At 39.1% G+C, this 21,487-nt stretch overlaps 5 protein-coding genes across 6 annotated transcripts in view; 4 read left to right on the top strand and 1 right to left on the bottom strand.

The window, feature by feature from the left end:
• The window catches only part of brm (ATP-dependent helicase brm), a 133,007-nt gene that overhangs the window by 95,900 nt on the left and 15,620 nt on the right, over nucleotides 1-21,487 (top strand). The window lies entirely within an intron of this gene.
• Nucleotides 5,681-21,043, top strand: mRpL46 (mitochondrial ribosomal protein L46). 2 transcript variants are annotated; one of them, XM_046617009.2, is made up of 4 exons: nucleotides 5,681-5,797; nucleotides 18,038-18,388; nucleotides 18,557-18,699; nucleotides 18,965-21,043. In XM_046617009.2, the coding sequence occupies exons 1-4, from the start codon at nucleotides 5,788-5,790 to the stop codon at nucleotides 19,238-19,240; spliced, it is 780 nt and encodes a 259-aa protein (XP_046472965.1). In that variant the 5' UTR covers nucleotides 5,681-5,787; the 3' UTR covers nucleotides 19,241-21,043. The 2 variants fall into 2 exon arrangements, with proteins under 2 accessions (XP_046472965.1, XP_046472964.1); XM_046617008.2 differs by lacking the exon at nucleotides 5,681-5,797 and adding an exon at nucleotides 17,614-17,754.
• Nucleotides 12,793-14,745, top strand: LOC138190717 (uncharacterized). The gene has a single exon (XM_069134842.1). The coding sequence runs from the start codon at nucleotides 12,793-12,795 to the stop codon at nucleotides 14,743-14,745; it is 1,953 nt and encodes a 650-aa protein (XP_068990943.1).
• LOC124214587 (G/T mismatch-specific thymine DNA glycosylase) lies at nucleotides 15,588-17,006 on the top strand. Its single transcript, XM_046616999.2, has one exon. The coding sequence runs from the start codon at nucleotides 15,711-15,713 to the stop codon at nucleotides 17,004-17,006; it is 1,296 nt and encodes a 431-aa protein (XP_046472955.1). The 5' UTR covers nucleotides 15,588-15,710.
• LOC124214592 (18S rRNA (guanine-N(7))-methyltransferase) lies at nucleotides 19,054-21,268 on the bottom strand. The gene is made up of 5 exons (XM_046617007.2): nucleotides 20,970-21,268; nucleotides 20,843-20,880; nucleotides 20,576-20,754; nucleotides 19,969-20,395; nucleotides 19,054-19,802 (listed from the first exon to the last, which is right to left on the bottom strand). Exons 1-5 carry the CDS (start codon nucleotides 21,006-21,008, stop codon nucleotides 19,658-19,660), a joined length of 828 nt encoding a protein of 275 aa, XP_046472963.1. The 5' UTR covers nucleotides 21,009-21,268; the 3' UTR covers nucleotides 19,054-19,657.

The following is a 21,487-nucleotide window of genomic DNA, read 5'->3' as shown; positions in this document are numbered from 1 at the left end:
CCCGCTTACTCTTTCCCCGAGAATCGGGCTCAGAGAGCAATCGATGAGCGCGGAGGGATAGTAACTAAACGTATGGTGTATATACAGGGTGTCCCTAAATTGCCTCCCACGGACTAGCCAGCATGATACCTTGTTAAAATCCAAACGAGAATTTTTTTTCCGGAAGCTCGTCCGACGCATAGTTTTTGAATTATAAGCGATAGCGCTAGGCCAATCAGAGTGCACCATTTCATCTAGATTTGCCGCCACGGAAATTGCTGTTTTGTTCGTCTGGGTGAATTATTATTATTCGTTTACGAATTAAATATCGGCACCTCCCCTCTCTCGCTGCTGTACCCCTTCACGGGCGCTGACCTCGGTATTGTTGCCGCGGCACACGCTGCCGGCCGCACATCCATGGGCGCACACTTGTGTGTGTAAACAGAAGCGCATCCTCAAGAATAAGGGATACAGCAGCGAGAGAGGGGAGGTGCCGATATTTAATTCGTAAACGAATAATAATAATTCACCCAGACGAAAAAAACAGCAATTTCCGTGGCGGCAAATCTAGATGAAATGGTGCACTCTGATTGGCCTAGCGCCATCGCTTATAATTCAAAAACTATGCGTCGGACGAGCTTCCGGAAAAGGAATTCTCGGTTGGATTTTAACGAGGTATTATGCTGGCTAGTCCGTGGGAGGCAATTTAGGGACACCCTGTATATACGGGAACAGTGAAATTCCCTCGGTACTAGAAACGCGAATTTGTTGCTACCACTAACGAGTCACTGCGAATTGAGTTTCTGCCAGCTGTTTCGATATGTAACGACTGTTCGTTTACCTGTTTCTCAGCATTGAAAAATCTAATGTCTCCGTTTATCTTTCGGTTAGTTGTAACTTGCCCTGCAACCGTGTCTTATTCATCGTTTCAATCTCGCTGATTGAACGTAATGAAATTTATCATTTGCTAATTCAAATTTAGCGAGTTGAATTTGGGGTGAGAAAATATTCTGGCAGACTGCAGGATGATTTCAAAGTACGTGCCATAAATATTTGGTGCTTACGATGGTGATGAGGTTCGTCTCTTGTTTTCTAAAAAATTTCTGAATAATTCATTCCAGTTGAACTAGTTAAGATCTTAAAGTCCAATTTCTGGCGGTGCAAATTTTGTTGATCAAAAGGCCAGGAGTCATCTTTCGCGCACCTGAAATACTGCCTACTAAATTACTCACCCTACCTGCGTCTCGAGGGACTTAATTCTGTTACGTCTTATTGGACTGCTGAGTTTTGACAAAAATTTGCGGCTATTTATTTGCTAATTCTGTCAAGCTGTTACTCTGCTCATAATTACGAAGTTTTTCAAGGCATAACATTAGTCAAGAGGTTTTTGCCCGTTTCACCTAATGTTTACTTTGAAGCATTTTGTAACCTGCTCTTAACTCAATGTAAATAATCTTATAATAAACAAGGTGGAAAAACTGACTGGCCTAGACGGATCAATCCTAATTTATTTTCGCTATTTCCGTTATGACGGAAATTGAAATGTTCAGGTAATAGAAAGCATAGATTTTAGCATATGCGAATTCCTGTAAAGGGCTGTAGTAAGTAGGCGCGTAATAAATACGTGGTACATAGGTATGAAAGACAAGGATAGCGAAACGTATGCTGACCTAGGCCAACTTTCACGTCCATGCCGTCATAAACGTAAGGCATTTTTCTACCGGCAATTATAAACGTACGTGTGGTGTCGAGAGGTAAAAACGAAGTGTGTTGTATTAAATATAGATCAGAAGTGTCGCAAATGAACAGAACAAAGGATGAGGGAGAGTGCAAAAAGCAGAGTGCAGGATCAGGGTTCTGGGAATGAAAGGTGATAATCAGGTGTGCATGGATGTGCGAGGGATTTTATAGTCTGGCGAAATGGAGGGACTTTTTAGACAGGAGGGATAAAAGTCGAGGTATGAATAACAGAGGAGGGTGAAATGGCGATGAGCCCGTAACACGCTCATCTGCCAATTTTCATTTCGGGACATCACTGGTTTTGTTGTCATTTTGAGTTTTTCAATTATAGCAAATAAAAGTGCTGTTGAAAAAAATCAACAAAATCATAATTATATAAAATTACAGCGCAACCACAATCACGCAAACAAAAGTCGAGAACGAACAATCCTTGTAAATAACTTGCCGATGGATCGCGCAATTTTGCTGAAAATCTGATCAATCCTAACTTAAAAAAATTGCGCTGGTTGAGATGAAGATCATCAGGAACCGTTGATTTGTTCGCCAGATATTGTTGGACAAAGAATTAATCAGACACCCGTCGAGACGTCATCTGAAAGTGGTACGAAATGATTATGTAGTGCTCCAAAATCTTGAAATCAAGAGAAAACTCAACTTTTCAATTTCAGAATGATTACAATATTAAAGTTTTCTCTTAGAAGGGCGAGAAGTGCATGAAAAGACAGACGAATGTTTTATGGAATTTTGATATTCAATTCAGGCTGCAATATCATGTCACGGCGAAAAATTTTTCACTTACGGTCAACGACAACGGCCAGTCGGAACTCAAAATTGGTTTCAAGTACGGTGAACTTTTGAAAGCTTTAATTTTACTTTGATGGTAGCACATCTGCAGTCACCTGCCCTAGCTCAGCGTCGATGCGACGACAGTTTAATTACTGTTACAGCCCCTCTTCGTGGCACGTAAAGCGATTTTTTGACACTTACGCCGTACACTGACGGGTTTGGTCGCGAGAAAAGTATCTTTTCTTTCCTTTTTTCTAGAATATCAATTGAAAATCATGTCGAAGTGTTTTTGGGTTTAATTATACCAAAAAGAAAAGTTTCTTTACATTTTCATTCCGAGAAAATATAACTATCTATTGTAACTCATTGTTCACGTAGATTTGAACAGCTTATTTCAGCTTCCAGAGATTTGAGTACAACTATAAATAAAAGGATCAACATTAGCGGTTAGAGTTGAATCTAGCTTGCTCGAATTATACAAATCCTTGCACAAATCCTGTCGGCTTAGCCGAGCCGTTGCAGTGTAACCCAAGTTTAAGCCACGGGCAGCGATTTCGGTAAGTTTGAATGCACGAAAGTTTGAAATTTTTTAATTACCAGACGTTTTTTTCCACCCTTCGGTTCTACGCTTCGTTTTCGTAGTTTTGACGCACGCGGCAATTGGTCTGTATATACCTATGTAATTACCTTCGTGCCCGGAGTAAAATACTCGAACTTCAAAACTCACTACAGCATACAGTTAACTGATCAATTTGCGTAGGTATTCATTAGTTAGCTGCTAACTCGTTATCACAGTCCAGTTGATAATTATATTGTTGGCACTGCATGAATGTGGCTTTCAGCGTTACAGGGTTCCAGTTTCATACTTTTGCATTTGCCGGCCATTTAACGCTTGGATAATTCTCGTTAGAGAATCGTGATATTATTAATTTGAGTGATCGATCCATGATAACTAGACGAATAATAATTATTCAACCGAATAATTGTGGGACGGGTATGTCATTTTCCCGCATGACTGATCCGAAATGAACGATGCAAAAATAACGGGGTACTCTGAAGTGAGTTTTAATTAATTTTCTTATTATGTGGAGACACACCGTCAAACAGCACTCGTCCGATATGAAAGGGAAAATCCAATATTCGTAATTCCATCAAACCCTCAAGAGTCAGCTCGACGTGCTTCGGTTAAACTTCTCGTGATAAATGACGGGCTAATTCTTAGATAATAATTATATCAAGAGCTACGCATACCGTGCCTATCGCTTTACCAACTGGGGATTTAATTAGACGGCAGACGCGTAGATGCTGCTGCGTGACTCTATAATGTATATGTGTGCGTATAGTGTAGTGTGTACATGAAGAGAGAGAATAGATATAGCGTGGGATGCAATGATGGATGACAGACGTCGTGTATTTCGCCGTGATTCGTATTTGGCAATTTCGAACGCAGAGAATCCAAATTGGACAAAGCCGTTGACTGTGACACGAATGAGGAACATGCATTAACACAGGTATCTCTGTTGATGACTGCTACTCGTTTACGCTCACCTGCGTTTGTATCTTATTGTCCAGTTCCTAATTAATGCCGTATTCAGTCAGGTCTGAATTTACTTCAGTTGGATTTGCTCGTCGAATGGTTCTCTACAGTGAGTTAGCTTTGACGCTTATAACTAATTTGAAGAGTCGGAAGCTACGCTTTACAATAAGGACACATGCCACTCCTCACGTTGCAGGGAGTGAAAATTCTGATGCCTGGTAAATTAAACAGGTTAAGTGACACGTTAAATTAGCTTTACCTCTTGAAGTGTGGCATTAAAATTTTACGCCAAAAATTTATTCAACCCGTTTTTATTGGTGTAGCAACATGAATGCCAGAATATTACTGGTTTGTCAATCGTACGCCAATTTAGGAATCAGTTTTCATAGTTGGACATGAATTGCATTGTTAAGAATCACCACACTTACATACGTGGATGTGATCAATTTCACCGCTAGCGTAGAATGATGATAATCAATTATGCTGTAGTTTATACTGGCAATCGTTGTGCAATGTAATTTTAATATTGTCGTTGGATATCAGTTTTGTTCAACCGTGGTTTTTCGTCCCCTGCAGCCTCAGAATATCCGAATTTAATGAATTACGAGTTCCTGCCAGAAATTGCGTATTCTATGGTACTCGTAAGCTGGTCGCATGAGGATATTCTGAATGTCGGAGATACGTGGACATATGAAGGACTTTCGAGCTAGCAAGGTAATTAATAAAACACCGAAAGCATAGGGTGTTGGAATTGGAACAGAAAGCGTGAATACATCAGCGTCGAGTGGATAATTTTTAAGGCATTGTCTTTTCGGAGGATGTTTGCATAATTGGAGTGCTTTGAGAGATCAAGGGGTGAGTGCCACCGGAGTTAGCAATAATCCCAACACCCAGGACTGAAGCACACATACTTGACTCTCGTATGTGCTAGTTACCTGATTATACTCTTACCTCAACCAGTCATAGCTCCAACTTAATCAAACGAAACGATCGGCTGATCTGCTCTTATCTGAATTGGTAAACATTCCGGTAAGAGGTCGCTTCCGTAAATACTTATGAGTTTATGCATCTTGCATAATGAATATGCATGATACTCATAAGTTTTTCATAACCACGTACTGTACAAAAACGAAACATAAAAGTCAACTTTCAATTTTTCTCTAACACAGCGCGTAACTCGTTCGAATCATCAAACACGTCGAAAGAGAATCCACTAATCGCTAATCCTTGTTCACCCAGTTGGCGTGTAATTACGTTGATTCGATTCTCACGAATTGGAACAGCACTTGTGCGAGGTCGGTATGAGTAGAAATCAAAGCTGAACGTTTCAAACTGTACAGAGGTTGAATCGCTTGGATTAAATCCAACGAGATTGAATTCGAGTTTTCTGAATAGTCGACGAAATTCTTGCGACTCTGTACAAAACGAACCATTGTGAAACCAGCTCTACGCGACACTTCACACATGAAATGAAGAAATGGCTCGGATTGTAAGAAATCGCAACAGTAAATTCATAGAATTCATGCCGTTTCTTTATTTCTGCGTCAAATGAAACTGGATCGAAATATTTTTGTTCAAGGTTGGTGCAGAACAGAGTTGTTGAGCCCTTTCTTGCGTCTGAGATACGTAGACTTCGATATTTGTAGGTATATACGCGAACGTCGAATCGACCACGGCACCCTCTTAAACCGGAACCGCGCACGATCATTGTGTTGAAAAATGTGAAAGCAGCGTGATGTGCAACGATGTATTCAGGTAGGTGTGCAGACGTGACCATTGTTATCCAGCAGTGGCATAATGAATGGCTAATTAGCGCTAGCGCGAACTAGGAACAAGTATTGTTGGTCTGTGGATATGTACATGAGGAACGATTACTCGACGACTCGACGTAGACGCCGACAGCCGGGTGGTTTGCGTCCGTCGCAAGGACTTTGTTGGCTCAGTCAGATTATACAATGACGCGAGAACAGAAGACGAGGAAGCGAGGGTGGCACTGCATAGAAAATGGGAGGTGGGAGTGGACTGGGAAAGGTAAAAAGAGGTAAAACGAGGGAGCCGCGACCAAGCGAACCAGTCCTTGATTCCCCATTGTTTCTCAACTCATTAGTTTCAAGATGGCGCTTAATCTTATTTATAGCCCCTTCCGTTTTTGGGATCCCAAGGACTTGCTCCTCTCCGGTTTTCCTTCGAATTACGTGCAATCTCTACCAGCTACATACCGCTACCTTCAAAATTCGAATATCACCCACTCATGAGCAAACAACCTTACACGCGCTCATTTCAACCAAACTTAGAGCCCGTTTTGAAGTGGTCGCAACTTTTCGAGGAAAAACGAATCATCTCAATTCTTGCCTACGAATCACAAATAAATACACGCTTCACCAGAGACACCGAATGGTCATTCACTGTGCTTGACCATTACTACCCAGCTTCAAAGTAATAGCTGAATCAATGATTGCACTTTGGCTAGGGACAGGAGTAGCCATTTTTCAGTAGAAAATTCTAAGTACCTGTCGTGCCAATTCCTGCGTAACGGGATAATTGCAGACCTATTCGTTAAGATACGGTTAATCGCTCCATTGGCTGGTTTAAGAACAAGATAACGACGTACTATACGACGATAATCACTGATTAAACAGGGGACTATAAGTAAGCGCCTGGTATCATGCCCGTAACAAATGTTTAACGAAATTAAGCTGCACCGCGAGAATAATCTTCCGGACATAAAGCTCTGCGGAAACGTTGGATGCGATAAAACAAAATCGTTTCGCCATCACGCCGTACACTTTTCAGAGCAATAATTTGATTTGTTATGGAAGATACTTTATAAATTGAAACATTACTTTGAAACAATTTGCTACCTACCCTGTAATGTTTACGCGTGCAAACATATTCTATGCTTTGAGGAAACGGTTATTTCCTCAAGCGATTCACTTACGGAGATACGAGGTATTTAAAAACAATTTTACAAGCTGTTTCGGAGCTTTTTCGACGAAGGTTGATCCGTCGTATAGCAGTTCACTGAATTAGCTTAGCCTACAGCTACACGTAAATTGTACGTACGTGTAATATACACGCATCGTAAAAAAATTGATTGCCTTGGGTTGAAGTAACCGCGATTTTACCCACACGATAACTTTGGATCGAGCGGTATAATGCAGAAGGGAATAAAGAGAGCGGAAGCCGAAGCCTGAGCACGTTCCGCAGTTGGTCCCTCTTTTACGAGATTATGTTTTGTTGCTAACGGGGCACGCTTACGGTTCTCGCCATGAGTTTTATTTAGTTTCGGATTCTTGGCAGGGAACCACCCAGTGCTAATGGTGCCAAGGATCGCCTTCTCGCCTGTACCCCTTGCCCATCGTAGCTTCCCCTAATTTAATTTACCCGGGACCAGGTCTTTGCAAAATTAAGAGTGTATCTCACACAGCTCGGCCAGTGTATCGGTATCGGTAGAACAGTTCCCCGAGTTGAAATCCACACATGATCCCCGAGCTGAAGAGCAATACTGCCTTCAAGTGAAATATATCGCGTGTACATAAAGAGAAGAAATCGCCTTGCACAGCGTAGTCTCGACATAATTATTACCGGAGCCGGTGTGTAATGCATCTGGGAAACTCGATTGTGCTTCAAGCATTTTTATTGGAACGCCAAAGCCTCGCGCCAGAAGAAAATGGGAGAAGGAAAGATCGCAAATACGTTGTACATGCCGATGACTGTTATATCGCTGCTCTCGAGAACTGCCCATGCCTCGGAGAAGAGCTTCGTAGGATAAAGGAGCTGTATATCTGGAGCCAATAAAGGTACTTTATATAGAGCGATGTGGAAAGCTTTGAAAAAAAATGGGAACAAAAAATAGGTTGAGCCACTAGAGGTCACAGTTTCCTTCACGCTCCCGGCTCTGCAGTGGGAATTCTGAAATTTCATATCGCGAACAACGTGGAATGTTACGTTGGATATTACATCTGGTACCCGCTTCATTATTGAAATGAAATTCAGTGAAACTGCGTTCTATCCTACTCTTCCAAATGCCATATAGTCAGGTGTGTGTTCCCTGTTCATTCGACTTTCAGCATAATGCATTCACACTGCAGGTCTTCAGCGCGGTAGAAACTGGTTACAGTAACACAAGTAGTCGAAGTAATCGTGCAGTGACACTTTTGTTATTAATGTAGTAACTTTCACGATTTCAACGTCGATAACGTGTATCACGTTATTTTCCACCGATGTGCGGCGCATCCAAGTATCCTTTCATTTATACCCTGCTTTTTTGCGGTGACAGAACGATTGTTAAGGAATTAATTCCCCATTATTCCCCACAATCGTCACAAGTGCATTTGCGGAATCCATCCCCGACTACGCAAGTATCTGATTCCCGTGTTTACCTTCGAAAAGCGGATGATTTCATGGGGAATTTTGAAACTTTCATACGCTCAACCCCCTTCACTTTCATTGCACCCAGCAAATCATTGATGAGACATTCCCACGTGTATATAAACGCTGACCTCTTTGCTGTTGCAATAATCAATACGGATCACGGTAGAGGCTCGTTGATAAAGGATTAACGGTGTGCCCTAGTCACTCTTAGTGTCGGGAAGGCGACATGTGATTTACTCAATATATCGTGTGATGTTTTACCGTTGTACGTGGTTGAAGAGAAATTCGAGCTATCGGTAATAACGTCAACCACGCTGAATGTACAAATAATTGCAGTCTTTGGAACTTACACGTCAATGGTGTTTTATCAGCATGTATTATAAAAATTTGAATCAATTCGACGTACGTTAAGGAGTATAATTCACACCGTCGACACATGTTCTCATGATGATTGATAGTTGAAACAAAGTACAGAAGATTTTGCGAAATCGATTAACACTACATTTTGTATACCTATGTGTATGAAACTCAAGCCAGCGGGATTCAAAAAAATTTACTTCAAGGAGTGTTGAGCCGTGTTAATCATGAGCCAATATTTTTCCTGATCGTTTTCATATTCGTTTTTATGGTTATTCATTTCAGAAGTATTTACAAATTAGGATTGAAAAACGTTTCCGAACAGCAGGTTTCGTTAAGAAGTGTAACTTCTCTTCTCGACACATGCAATGCTATGCAAGTACGCCTTCGAATTATTCATTACGGTGATAGACTCACTCGGAATTGTCCACATATTATCAATATTGAGTCCTCAGCAGAATTAAGACACAGCGAAGTCTACGGTGATATAATAAACCCTTGTGTCATTTCTGATAATATAATTTCGTAGAATGCAGTGTTTCAAAAGCTTTCATTCACGGAGAATGCTTAACGAATTGTTCTCGATAAATGCAAGGGTAGGTTGAAAAGTAGCCTTTAGAAGAAGTGGAAAATTTCATATAAAGACAATATAGTTATCATATTCTCTTATCTCATAACGAAAATAATTCACTTCGAGGTGGAACGCGAGAATTATGAACAAATGGGTAAGGTCGATACATGTAAGAAAAGGCACAGTACGGAAGAAGTCCTCGCTTCGATAGGTCACTGTATAAGCTACATAGTGAGATTGGATAGCATATATCACGGAGTGGAAGTGTCAAATTTGACGTAGAGATTGAGGCTTCTGTTCAGCTCAACCAAAGATCGATTCTGTCATTATATACCTCGGGAGAAAATGTCCAATGCGCTCGATCGGCTGTACGAGCGAAACTATTGGTAGCGAAGGAAACTATTTTTATCCTTCCGTTTTTTGGTGGCAATCAACGTCACACGAGCCTGCTATTCAGGGACGCATTCTGGCAGGTGGTAAAAACAAAACGATAAATTAACAGATTCGGAATTTAATCCGAGTTACAAATGAAGTGTCCGTCAAGCCGGAGTACCGAGTGCAAGAGATGCGGCTTTACCTGTCTGGCTGGGCTGTCCAACGCTACGCTTGGACATCTGGGAGAGTTGGCTATCCACCCGGACGTAGCGGGCGTGCAGGGTATTGGTTTGTGTCCACTGGACCAGAAGGGCTACAGAATTGCCCCGCTCCTCGCTGCGAGATGGAATGGGGTTGTTAGGATGGATTACGATACGTACGTACATACATGTAATACGGACACCGTGGCAGATATTGGATACATAACTCTATAAATATGTGAATATAATCCTAATCCCAATCACGGAGTATTACAACACTGTTTGTCCCTATCACGCGGTGTGTAGTATATTCGCAATCAACCGGAGAATTGTATCTATTATATGAGCGATCGTTGGAATAGTTGATACCAATTGCCGTCGTTGCATTGAATTTCTAGATTTTTCTCTTCTAACGCGTGAACAATACCCCAAATTACGAAATCGATGCCTGGTTTTCGAACAAGATTGAAAGACTTACTCATCTACAACCACGTCAATTACGATCGCATGCCTGTACCTAGTTTACGTGTTTAGTGAGCTTCTTATTGTCAAAGCTCTGACGATATTTCCGGGTTTATAGTATTCTTTTTGATGAAAAAAACAATACAGAATGTGGCAAATAATTGCAGGGGCTGACGTTTCATAGTCGCGTGCATTTTCTGGCCTGGTGTACGATGCATCTCCCAATTATCGTTGGGGGTGTCAGAATATCGGTGCAATCTTTCGTAGGTGCTTATTAGTCGGTGTCGAACTGTGGCACGGCAGAGTTTACCCAGCAACGAAAAGTTAATGGGGCATCTAATATGCAGCTGCAGGTTAATTATATTCTAGCTTGAAAGCCTGGTCTGTTATAGTGCTTGCACTTTTCCAGTCGACCCGCATTTCGTGTTCTGGACGCACAATTCGTTTCTCTTCGACGAGAGACTGCGGAATAAGACTCGAACGTTGTTTGGTCTACTTTTTCTCGTCTTGCTCCGTGAAACTGAGCTTGTCGGCGAGTTTTCAATTGATGAAAATTGATTTCTTCAACTACGGATCTTAAATCATTTATTGAGGTGTGCGCCGATTCAACGTTAATATTTCCTTATTTTTCTTCAAAAGTTCTGCTCATGATTCTTATAAGATATGGGGGAAAACCGAGTACGTTGACGAAATAAAGCTTTTAACATTTTTCGACCAACTTCAAAGAAAAATTGTGAATATTATACGTGTGTTTTTCGACACTTTGGGATGTTAGGCATCAAATTATATTGATAAGAAGAGATTCGATTTACTTGTACGTACAATGAGCGCAAAGGATATTCGAGATAAAGCAGATCGGTCGCTTATAGCTATCGGATTTTTCTGCCGACTGATTTTTTGAATAATGCAAAATTCAGCAGCCTGTTAACGACTGAAACTGAACGACTGAAGACTGCTAAAATGTTTAAAACTTTTCCAAAATATTCGAAAACTTTTCCAAGTTGCGTGGTATTGATAGATTAAAAACAAATTTAAAAGTCGATTGATGTTTTTTACGTCGAGTGTGGAGAACAACCCTGGCTTTAAATCAGCAAACTAATAGTAAATTTACGTTTTTGCTAAGATAACGTCTCAAAACTGCATTTTCACGAGATTTCCCCCCAAATTTTTTTGTACTTATGCACTTTCTTACAAAAACCATAATAATGATCCTTCGGTGGCGTAAAATTTGCGGGCATGTGGTAATAAATCGGAAGAACTGCCTTTTCGAACTTTCATGATTTTACCTCGGGCACATAATGAATCAGAATATTGTTTTTACGCGTGCCAAGTGAAAAAGAACGTACATTTATAATTTTATGTAGCAAAAGTTTCATTTTATTATATTTCATTTCATTATATTCAAAAGTTTTTACATAAGGAAATACAGAGGAGAATACAGATCCTCTTATTTGTTATCGTATAACTCCGTACAGAAGAATAGCTGCAACCACAGTATGTCTTGCATACAAGGCTTTAAATCCTGATTGGTATTGTATTTTGAAAAAATTAATTATATATCGGTAGGTACGAGGAACTGAACATTGCAGAGAAACATTTTGTGCACTTGTATAGTTTCATGGTTCAGAGGGGGCCTATTATTTTTATTATACACAGATTTTGAAAAACTCGTTCTGCAGCAACCATTCTTTAGATTTCGAGAAAGCACAGTTTTGCGATTCTGCAAATTTTGTAAAAAGAAAGTGAAGCAGTTGAAAATATACCGATATGTTTTACTTTCAAACTCGAAATCTCTTTTAAAAGCTTAGGTTATATCGAGAAACCTGTGAACCTGCAGGAGTTTAGAACCACGAATCCGGCAGCTAAAATAACAGTTTTATCCACGGCTAACATGAGTTGAAGAAGAGCAGGAGATCATTATCGCATTTTGAAAAGTTGAAGACGATTTCCGAATCTCAATAGGTAAATTTTCCATGCCTACCGTGTACGTATATCAGACTCGTTAAACTGAAATTTTAGTATTATCGTGTCAAATTGTAGAAGATTCGTTTTTGTTTTTGACATATCTCAGTTCGAAGTAATAATTTATCATTGAATACTCTTATAATCGCACTATGAAAATTGTTGTATTTTGCTACCGTATCTGTGGTGATTCAAATATCTCGAAAACGAAAAGGCCTCGCTTCAACTTGGCAATAGTCCAGTGCAAAAAAACATTTATCAGCAAAAGTATTTCGTCGACTTGCTTCTATTTCCCCTATTTGACGAGGATTCAATTTCTATTGGATCATTCTTTTCGTATTTTTCGAAGGTCAGCCACTATATATCTATCGACAGGCAAGAACTGACGAGAACGGATCAGAGAAATATATTGAACAATATCTACCAGTGGCATGAATTTAATTCGAGGGATGGTACTTTCTCTGGCAATCGTTGCCCAATGGAACTCGGGTTACTGCCGTCAATATCAGCTGAAATCAATTGGAAATGTGAAAATGAAACCACAAAGCTTAGAGAAACGCACATCTGTGTGGGATCTGCTGTCAAGTATTCTCCAGTACGAAGGATTCGTCACCGTGACGATTGATCCTTTCATCGCGGAACCCTTAAATTGGTATGATCCCTTCATCCGAGCATTACAGACAAAGTTAGGCCTTCCCGTTAGTGTGATTCAGAATGGTCAAAGCCCAAAACAAATGCCGTTCATTCCTGGATTGGAAGTCAACTGGGGTAACTGTAATACGTCATATATTTTAATAGTCAATGGTACCAGTGCGAGATTAAACTTTGTTTTTTACCACCTGGATCAAGTTCACCGCATGCCTTGGAATTCTAGAGCACATTTCGTAATAATTACACATCTCGACAGTTTGACAGAAATCCATCAAATCTGTAAAATAATGTGGCGTGTTTACGGGACTGAAAAAATTATTATAATTGATACGGAACTGGAAAACGTCACGGTATGCAATACTCTGACGGGGGGGATTAAAGTTTACCATAATTCAGACACTCAGCAAATATTGCATCAGTTTTATTCGAAAAGCCGTGGCCTAGAAGGATATACGATAAAAGTGGCAATGTTTCATAGTCCACCAACGGCTACCGCAATACCCAACTCAACACGATTTGAGGGTGTTGATCAAATGGTGTTGGACACCATAGGGCGGTACACGAATTCTACAATGAAAATACACGAGTCAAATCCTAGACAACATTTTGGAACTGTAAAGAAAAAAGGTTTCCTAGAAACCCTGAAGGAAGTAGCCAATCGAAAGGTTGACATTGCTGCGAACATGAGGTTCATTATGCCCTATGACGGTTATAATATGTCTGTATTCGAATTCACGTCTCCAGTTTTTACCGACCGAATAAGCCTCATAGTACCAAAGGCAAAGAAAGTGCCGATATGGTTGAGTATGTACCATATCTTTGATTATAGAGTTTGGATTCCGACATCATGTCTAATTGTAATTACGGTTATTCTCTGGCTTTCAATACTAAAATTTCGACATAACGAAGATCTCTGCGGACAAGTTGGCTGGGTGACGATCAACATCTTGTTTCTGATGACAGGACACCCCATCTCTCGTACAATAATTCCTTTATCTGAACGATTATTAGTCGTGTGTGGATTATTCTTTGCAATAATCATGGTGAATTCTTTCACGAGTCATCTCTTCCAAGCATATTCCCAAGTCGCCTACTGGCCAGAGATCAAAACCTTAGTGGAATTGAACAAATCTGGCCTAACCATAGTCGAAGGTTCTTGGGGTGCTGTAAGAGCTCTGGGAGAGACGGATAATCCGATATTGAAAGAATTGCTGCAAAAAATAGACCATACCAAGGACGAGTCAACTGCTTATGACTTGAATCACGGGGTCTTGGATCACGCGATTCTTGCCCGCGAAAGTCGAGGTAAATACGAAGCAACTAATCTTTTCCTAAACAACAACGGCACCGAGTTAACGTACGCCATTCAATCGTCTATGCACGATACATTTTCAATGGCGTACATCGTTCCCCGCGGTTCGAGTTTCTTGTCGAAATTTAATACTTACATCAATAGAATTTTGGAAGCTGGATTGATTAAAAAATGGTTCGAGGACAGCATGTCGAACTTTACCTGGAAAGTGAAATATATGACATTAAAATCATCCTCAGATTTCCCTCGTGCTTTTGTTTTGTCTGATTTGAAATTGTCGTGGTACATACTAACTGCAGGTCTCACAATCAGCTGTATCACATTCCTTTTCGAGTTAGTTTGGCAATTCCAATGTCACAGAAGACTTTTAGGGAAATGCAATAGACTTTTCTTCAAACTCATAAGAAACATCCGTATGCGAAATGAGAATTCTAACTGATTCGCGGTTCAGAAATCTTTGAAATTGCACACATTGCTTACACATCATCACACAGATAGCCTTTTTCGCCAGCACGTTCGGATGCAATGGTTTAAATTTGCTTACTTACTGCTACAATTATTTTACCGTCTGTACCTCGCAAGGCCAGTTACACAAATAAATTTGAATTGTTGTTTACTCCACACGCTTCGTGGGTTTTTGCAGGTTTTCTGAATTGCGGTCAGGTCTAAGCCCCGTTTACAATAGAACGCGCTAACTGTATTAGGGAATTGAATTTATAACAACTAGATTGTTAACCAATAAACTTAAAGGAAGAATTTCTAAAAATCAATCTCCAAACGGTAAAGCATTAAATAACAGTCATACGATCTTGTGGGTCTATTCAGTCAACGATCTTGGTCACGATATTGTATCGTTGACTGAATGTTATTTTATACGTTACTTAATAAACAATATGTAAATTACTTAATGAATGAATCTTCAGTAAATAATAGTTATAATAAAATAATGAACAAAAATTAATATTTAATAAGTAACATATAAAATAGAACTACGTACTTATTTTCACACTGGATTCAGTCGATGAATCTAGTAATAATAACACCAGTTTGTTGTAATTGAATTGAAATAAGGCGCGCTGTTGAAATTTACTTAGTATAGTTTAATTTCGCACGGTGTATGGCGGCATAAGTGGTGTTCTGCCTTACCGACTGACACTGTAACATGTGTAGATGTCCCCACGAGACTTTCGTAGTAATCCTATTGGTTGGACTGAAACCGCTGGAACTCAGTGTGTGTGACTACATTGTGACACTCGTTGTGGCTGTCACTGGCACGTGAGTTGATATTTGTATACAAACAATTTAACGCACATTCCCAAATAATGGTCGAATGCTTAAGGATTGAGTAGTGTAGACGAATCTTTATGAATTTAACATATAAAATCAACTTCGTTGAAATTGAGCATGTCTTCTTCCTTGCGTTTGAATAATCTGAGGAAAAAACCACCGTCTGCTGTGCCTCAGAAGCCGAAAAAGAAATTGGATAGATTTGATGGACTGTCAGAGGAGGATTTACAATCATGCAAGCTTCCGGATATTCTTAAGGAGAATTTAGATATGGTATTCGTTGGGATTAATCCAAGCTTGACAGCTGCATATCGCGGACGTTATTACGCTGGTCCAGGAAATCATTTCTACAAATTATTACACGCATCTGGCCTAACGCCACAACTCCTTAGTCATGAAGAAGACTCAAAGCTGCTAGAATATGGAATAGGCTTGACAAACATCGTAGAGAGGCCATCAAGATCATCTTCAGATCTGAAGAAATCCGAGATCAAAGTGGGTGCGAAGAAAGTCGAGGAGAAGCTCATTCTATTTAAGCCAAAAATTGCTATTTTCAATGGTAAAGGTATCTACGAGGTATTTTCTAACAAAACCGGCAAGTCCGACTTCAGCTTCGGCTTACAGCCCGTCGGAATAGGCAATACTGCAATATGGGTTGTTCCTTCGAGCAGCGCTCGTTGTGCCCATTTTCCAAGGATGGTCGACAAGCTACACTTTTATTCAGCATTAAGAAAGTACCTGCTTCACGTCAATGGTAAAATATCCGATATTGATATTAGGGAATTCTCCTTTGAAGGTAAATGTAAGATATTTGATCCGACAACGTCCAAGATGTGGCGGAGAAAAGAGGTCTCTGCTTTTATGCATGGAGGAAGAGTGGCCAACAAAGAAACGCTCTTGAATACTTCGGAAGCAAGTGTGTCGGATATGAATAGTACTAACTCTACTGTGAAAAAGATGAGGGTTGGAAGAGACAGTAATGAGACGATGGAATGTGAGAATCTCTGTGTCGATGATGACAAAAAAAGTACAAAAACTTCGAATATCCACGACAAGCCGACAGATTTAGATAGAAGAGATATTTCATTTCAAGGAGAGGAATTGCACAGGGATGACGGTGACGAGAATGAAAGTAATTTTGTCAGTTTATCTACGCCAGCAAACATAATGGAAGAGAAACAAGAAGTGGACTTTGTAGATTTAATAAAACAGCGTCTTTCTCAAAGGGAGAATAGTCAGCATGAAAATTCTACTGTTGAAGTTATGGAAGAAAGATCAGAAATTTTTCATTCTATAGAACAAAAGACACGTGTTAAGAAACTGAGATACTCTATGTTGAAGAAGAATCGATCTAATAGTTTGCTAAGTGGTGAAAAAAGTTGGGTAAATGATAGCCATCATTCAGGAACTTAAAGTTAGAATTTGTTCTTTCACTGCTATCATCTTCATAAGTTTTGTTTTACACACTCATGTATAAAAAAAAAAAAATGAATACACGAGACACTTGGATAACATCAGTATTATCTTTCCCATCTGGCTAGTATGCATGGTATTGTTACGAAATTTTTATCACGATATAGTGAGCGGTTTTAACATGATGCTTCACATTTATTTTTGTAATATTTATATGAAATTAATATAAACATTATCATTTGTCAAGTATATAAGTGTGAATTGACACTGCTTTTGTCACCATTCCCTTCCCCACTATAAAGTTTTAAGACGTAGAATGTCACATGACAACTAGTAACCAACACTGAACAAGATTTTGCTATTAGCAATAAAAGGTTACAGAAAACCATGAAACCATGTTTGAATTCTAGAGCTTGAATAGGATGTAGATTTCACATTTACCAGACGGTGTTATTTTTATGTTGATGGCAATTAATTAAATCGAAAAGATATTCGCCAATCAAAGCTCATTGGTGGTATTACGATTTTGCTGACCGAACGTGTAGCTTTATACACTTTGACATATTTAAATATCGAGGTTTTTTGGCGGGTGATATATTGGAGTTCCGATTTGTCGTCTGCTGTACGCGTTTATTTCCATCAGCTGCAATTTTATCGAATAAAGTAGGCTAGCTATCACATTCATGCAATAAAATGTTTAAACGCTCGTTACATTTGTGCGCCAAATCAACTATCAATTCCCTAAGCAGTAAGTGGCTTGTAATAAACTTTCCATTGAACTTCGTGCGTTCTGTTATTAACCAAAAATTTTTAAGGTTATGTCTCGCAACTCATGTGTTCAGTAATAATTTCATTGATTAATCAGAGATTAATGGATGTTTGGCACATCATTTAAATCAATTTTCAACATATGCAAAACATTTTTTAAATTGATACTTGAAAGAGCCATAATACTCGTATCATTGTGAGAAATATTTGATATACACAAATACCTGATCATGCTTTCACTTCAAACTTTTTCCACGACGTAGCTTTTATGCGCCTCGAAGCTCGCAGTACGTCTACGACCAGCAAGACAATATCAGAAGCAAAAGGAAAATGGGACCTAGTTAGCGCTGTGTGTGTTGAAAGACACCCAGTGATTTCCAAACCTTTGAAGGATATAGAAACAAAGTTCCAACACTACCTTGATGAACTGGAATTTGAGAATAGTATGAAATCCGACCACGAACTAAGGCATGAAAAAGATAAAGAAATACAGGAACAAATCAAGTCAGGCACCGGTGAAATCGACATGGATGCAATAAAACAAACCGCACAAGATTTTGAAGATGCTTCTTTAGACGAACTAAACAAATTCCAATTTGCATCTAGGACTACTGGTAATGTCAATTCACTATTATTTTCTACTTTTTTTTTGTAATACAATGTTCTCTTTGCAACAAACTGTTCAAGACAAAGTGTATAAAACATTTTTATTCAACATGTTTTATTTTACGAGTTTTGATATTACCACCAGTTTTAGAACAGGTACTGTATCAAATTTACAGAGGCAGACAAGAAGAATGACTTAACATCGTTGGACCGCAAGTTGGATAAAAATTTGGTATTGCTAGTACAACAGCAAGTGGGTGAGAAGATTTTCTGGATTCCTCCACAAGGTGTTAGAAAAGATGGGGAGACATTGCGACAAGTAAGAATTCTCGAATAATATTGTTTAAATAACAGAACACAGAAATGCTCCATAACTTTGTATTGTGGCTTATAAATTCCAGAAACTTACTAAATTCTACTTTTCTGATATGTAAACCGATTATGAAACCTGACATATTTTGTATGTCAATATGTGATTTAGCGTACATTGTTAAAAATCTGATACTATCATCAATCGTTGACATTATTATTGGATGAAAACTGGGTTTTGTTAATACTCACGAGCAAAGTTATTATTTTTTCAGACAGCAGAAAGAGTGCTGAAAGAAACCTGTGGTGAAACACTGAACGTCAAGTTTTATGGAAATGCACCGTGTGGTTTTTACAAGTATAAATACCCTCAAACATTAAGAGAAACAGGTGTGATAGGGGCAAAAATATTTTATTATCAAGCAAAATATTTAAAAGGTAGTTTAGCGTCCCAAGCAAAATATCAGTGGTTAGATCGTGAGGAACTGGAGAACACACTGCCAGTTCCTTTAAAAAAAAGTGTAACTCAATTTCTGATAGATGAAGACTGAGAACACTGACCTATAAGCTTTTTAAAAGAGTAATATAACTAAAACACTGAAATTTGTGCAACCGATGTCTAAAATATCTTCTGCAATAGGAATTTTGAAACTAAAAAAGTTAACACAATTAACTTGCAATAATCAAGATTCAGACTCTTCTAAATAAAATTGTAATATTGAATCCGATGATTCTAAATTTGAATGACTAGTTCTAATAAAACAATAGTTTCAGCCTAATGTTACCTATAATTTTGCCGAGTTATTTCATTTCGCACATTTGAGAAGTCATATTGTCGATAGAATTGGAATTAATTACACGAATTTTCATAGGAATTTAGATTTTTTATTTCTCAAGGTGCTGAGAATATTTGTTAATTTAAATAAACTATTATTACGAGTAGTTACAGCTGATAGAATTAAGAGATTTCAGAACCGACCACTCCTCTTTCGGCCCGTATATTTTGAATTATCTCTGACCTCCTTACCCTGTCTCCGTCTTCTCTCTTTCTTTTCCAAAATCCACTCTCTACTTTTCTTTAGTGCCTTTCCGCGTACCTTCATAGTTCGCTCCCTATAATTTTTAAGAAAAAGAAATCGTCAGTATCCCAATACAATTAAATTATTAAATTAATTATTCAACAAAAGAAAAATTAAGGAATCCAAAAGCTATTAAAAATTCTATAACTTTGTTTGAATATGGTTTCTGAATTTGGTATAATATTAGAACTCCCACACACCTTTTTGACGCGTAATTCACTACAGTATTATCATCACCAGTTCCCAATGCCTTAGGAAGAGGCATTGCGCCACCAGTCATCAGAACTAGAAAGAATTTTTTAGCCTTGGTACTGTTTGGAAAATCAACAACTATACCACCAAAGAACCCAGCTTTGGTCGCTTGCGTTGTGACCAACTCAATCTGGTCGCTATTTTCTGGATAAAATTGAAAGACAGCTCTAGCTGTCCTTCCTAATGAAGCGAAAACGGAGGAAAAGAACTGATACAGTCGTTTGACTGGATTATGTGAAGTTTTGTCAGCATTGCAAAGCCACTGTAACGCAGATATGCTCACAGCTCCATCAAAGCTGCCAGCTCTAAAAGGCACCCCTTGTCCCATATCACTCAGAATAAGATCACCCTCAACCTCCCGTTCTTTAGCTACGTCTGAAATAACAAGAATACATTTACAATTTGATCCTAAGTGTCTCCAAACATTGGGAATTTTTCATTGTTTATAATTTTCGTCCACATTCACCAAATGAAAATGAACAATTACGACACTAAGTCAAAAAGAACATTATATGACAGTTTTAGAAAATACCCAATGTAATAGTCGAAACATACTCAACATTGCAGGAGATATATCGATACCGATCCACGTGTGGCCTTGGTCTTCTAATACGCTTCCGCTAAGTCCAGATCCACAACCAATGTCAAGAAGAAGGCATGGCTCGTCTTCAGGTAACAACAGCAATTCAATGGCTCGTTCGCACATTTGAACTTGAATATCCATCATCCGAGAACTAAAAATGTAAGTTTTGGAGTCAAACGAGACAAGTTTTGAGCAAATTCGGTATCACCGGATATATTGTCGCAAAAATAGACTCATACTTCTGTGTGTATTTCTGTGCTTCCACTTCATTGTAGAACTGTAAATAACAGAAAACGTAACAATTATTTGAGGTAACCTAGAAGTCATTCAGACGTACGAATAGTAGAAGTGGATGTCTAATCGTACCACTTCAGGCGGTGCCGAATGCTCTGGTCGTCTAGACATGTTCCAATCTGTTGCTTCTTTTCGAGACAAATCAAGTTCCGGAGAAAAACGTTATTAATATCATACACCACTTTGACATGACACGTGCTTGGCGAGGTCACGAGGCCGTTCCTTGGCTTGGGCGATTTAGTTATCGAATGCACTGATTGGTCAATTGTCACGTGGTCTTATAAGTTCCGCTCTGCGTTTGTTCATTCATTTGCCCTATGCTGCACCAGAGATTAGTGTATGATAATCTGAGTAATTACTTTTCCGTACTTTATGCGTGCGACTGAAATTTAGCGTAAAAAATAATCATTTGAAAACACGTTAGCGTTCTACAGCGTTGACGGAAGATTTCAAAGACGTTCATCCTGGGGAAATTTTCTCAATCAGAACTTTACGAGTAAGTGGACTTGGCCACAAAAAGCCGTGTTAACGACTCGGTAGCTTCTTTATCGGCGGGAGTCAGTCAACCTTATAATAAATACACAGAACCG

This window comes from Neodiprion pinetum, chromosome 3 (genome assembly GCF_021155775.2).
Source record: "Neodiprion pinetum isolate iyNeoPine1 chromosome 3, iyNeoPine1.2, whole genome shotgun sequence".
NCBI classification, from domain to species: Eukaryota; Metazoa; Arthropoda; class Insecta; order Hymenoptera; family Diprionidae; genus Neodiprion; species Neodiprion pinetum.
The sequence above is the reverse complement of the archived record's forward strand: the minus strand, read 5'-3'. Positions and strand labels throughout refer to the sequence as shown.

Excerpts from the sequence above, each read along its gene's own strand:
- LOC138190717 (XM_069134842.1), top strand. The coding sequence starts at position 12,793 with ATGGTACTTTCTCTGGCAATCGTTGCCCAATGGAACTCGGGTTACTGC.
- LOC124214587 (XM_046616999.2), top strand. The coding sequence starts at position 15,711 with ATGTCTTCTTCCTTGCGTTTGAATAATCTGAGGAAAAAACCACCGTCT.
- mRpL46 (XM_046617008.2), top strand. The coding sequence starts at position 17,700 with ATGTTTAAACGCTCGTTACATTTGTGCGCCAAATCAACTATCAATTCC. Across the intron at positions 17,755-18,037 it reads AACTATCAATTCCCTAAGCA|CTTTTATGCGCCTCGAAGCT; the intron begins GTAAGTGGCTTG and ends TCCACGACGTAG. Across the intron at positions 18,700-18,964 it reads ATGGGGAGACATTGCGACAA|ACAGCAGAAAGAGTGCTGAA; the intron begins GTAAGAATTCTC and ends TTATTTTTTCAG.
- LOC124214592 (XM_046617007.2), bottom strand. The coding sequence starts at position 21,008 with ATGTCTAGACGACCAGAGCATTCGGCACCGCCTGAAGTG. Across the intron at positions 20,881-20,969 it reads ATTCGGCACCGCCTGAAGTG|TTCTACAATGAAGTGGAAGC; the intron begins GTACGATTAGAC and ends TGTTATTTACAG. Across the intron at positions 20,396-20,575 it reads TATATCTCCTGCAATGTTGA|ACGTAGCTAAAGAACGGGAG; the intron begins GTATGTTTCGAC and ends TTGTTATTTCAG.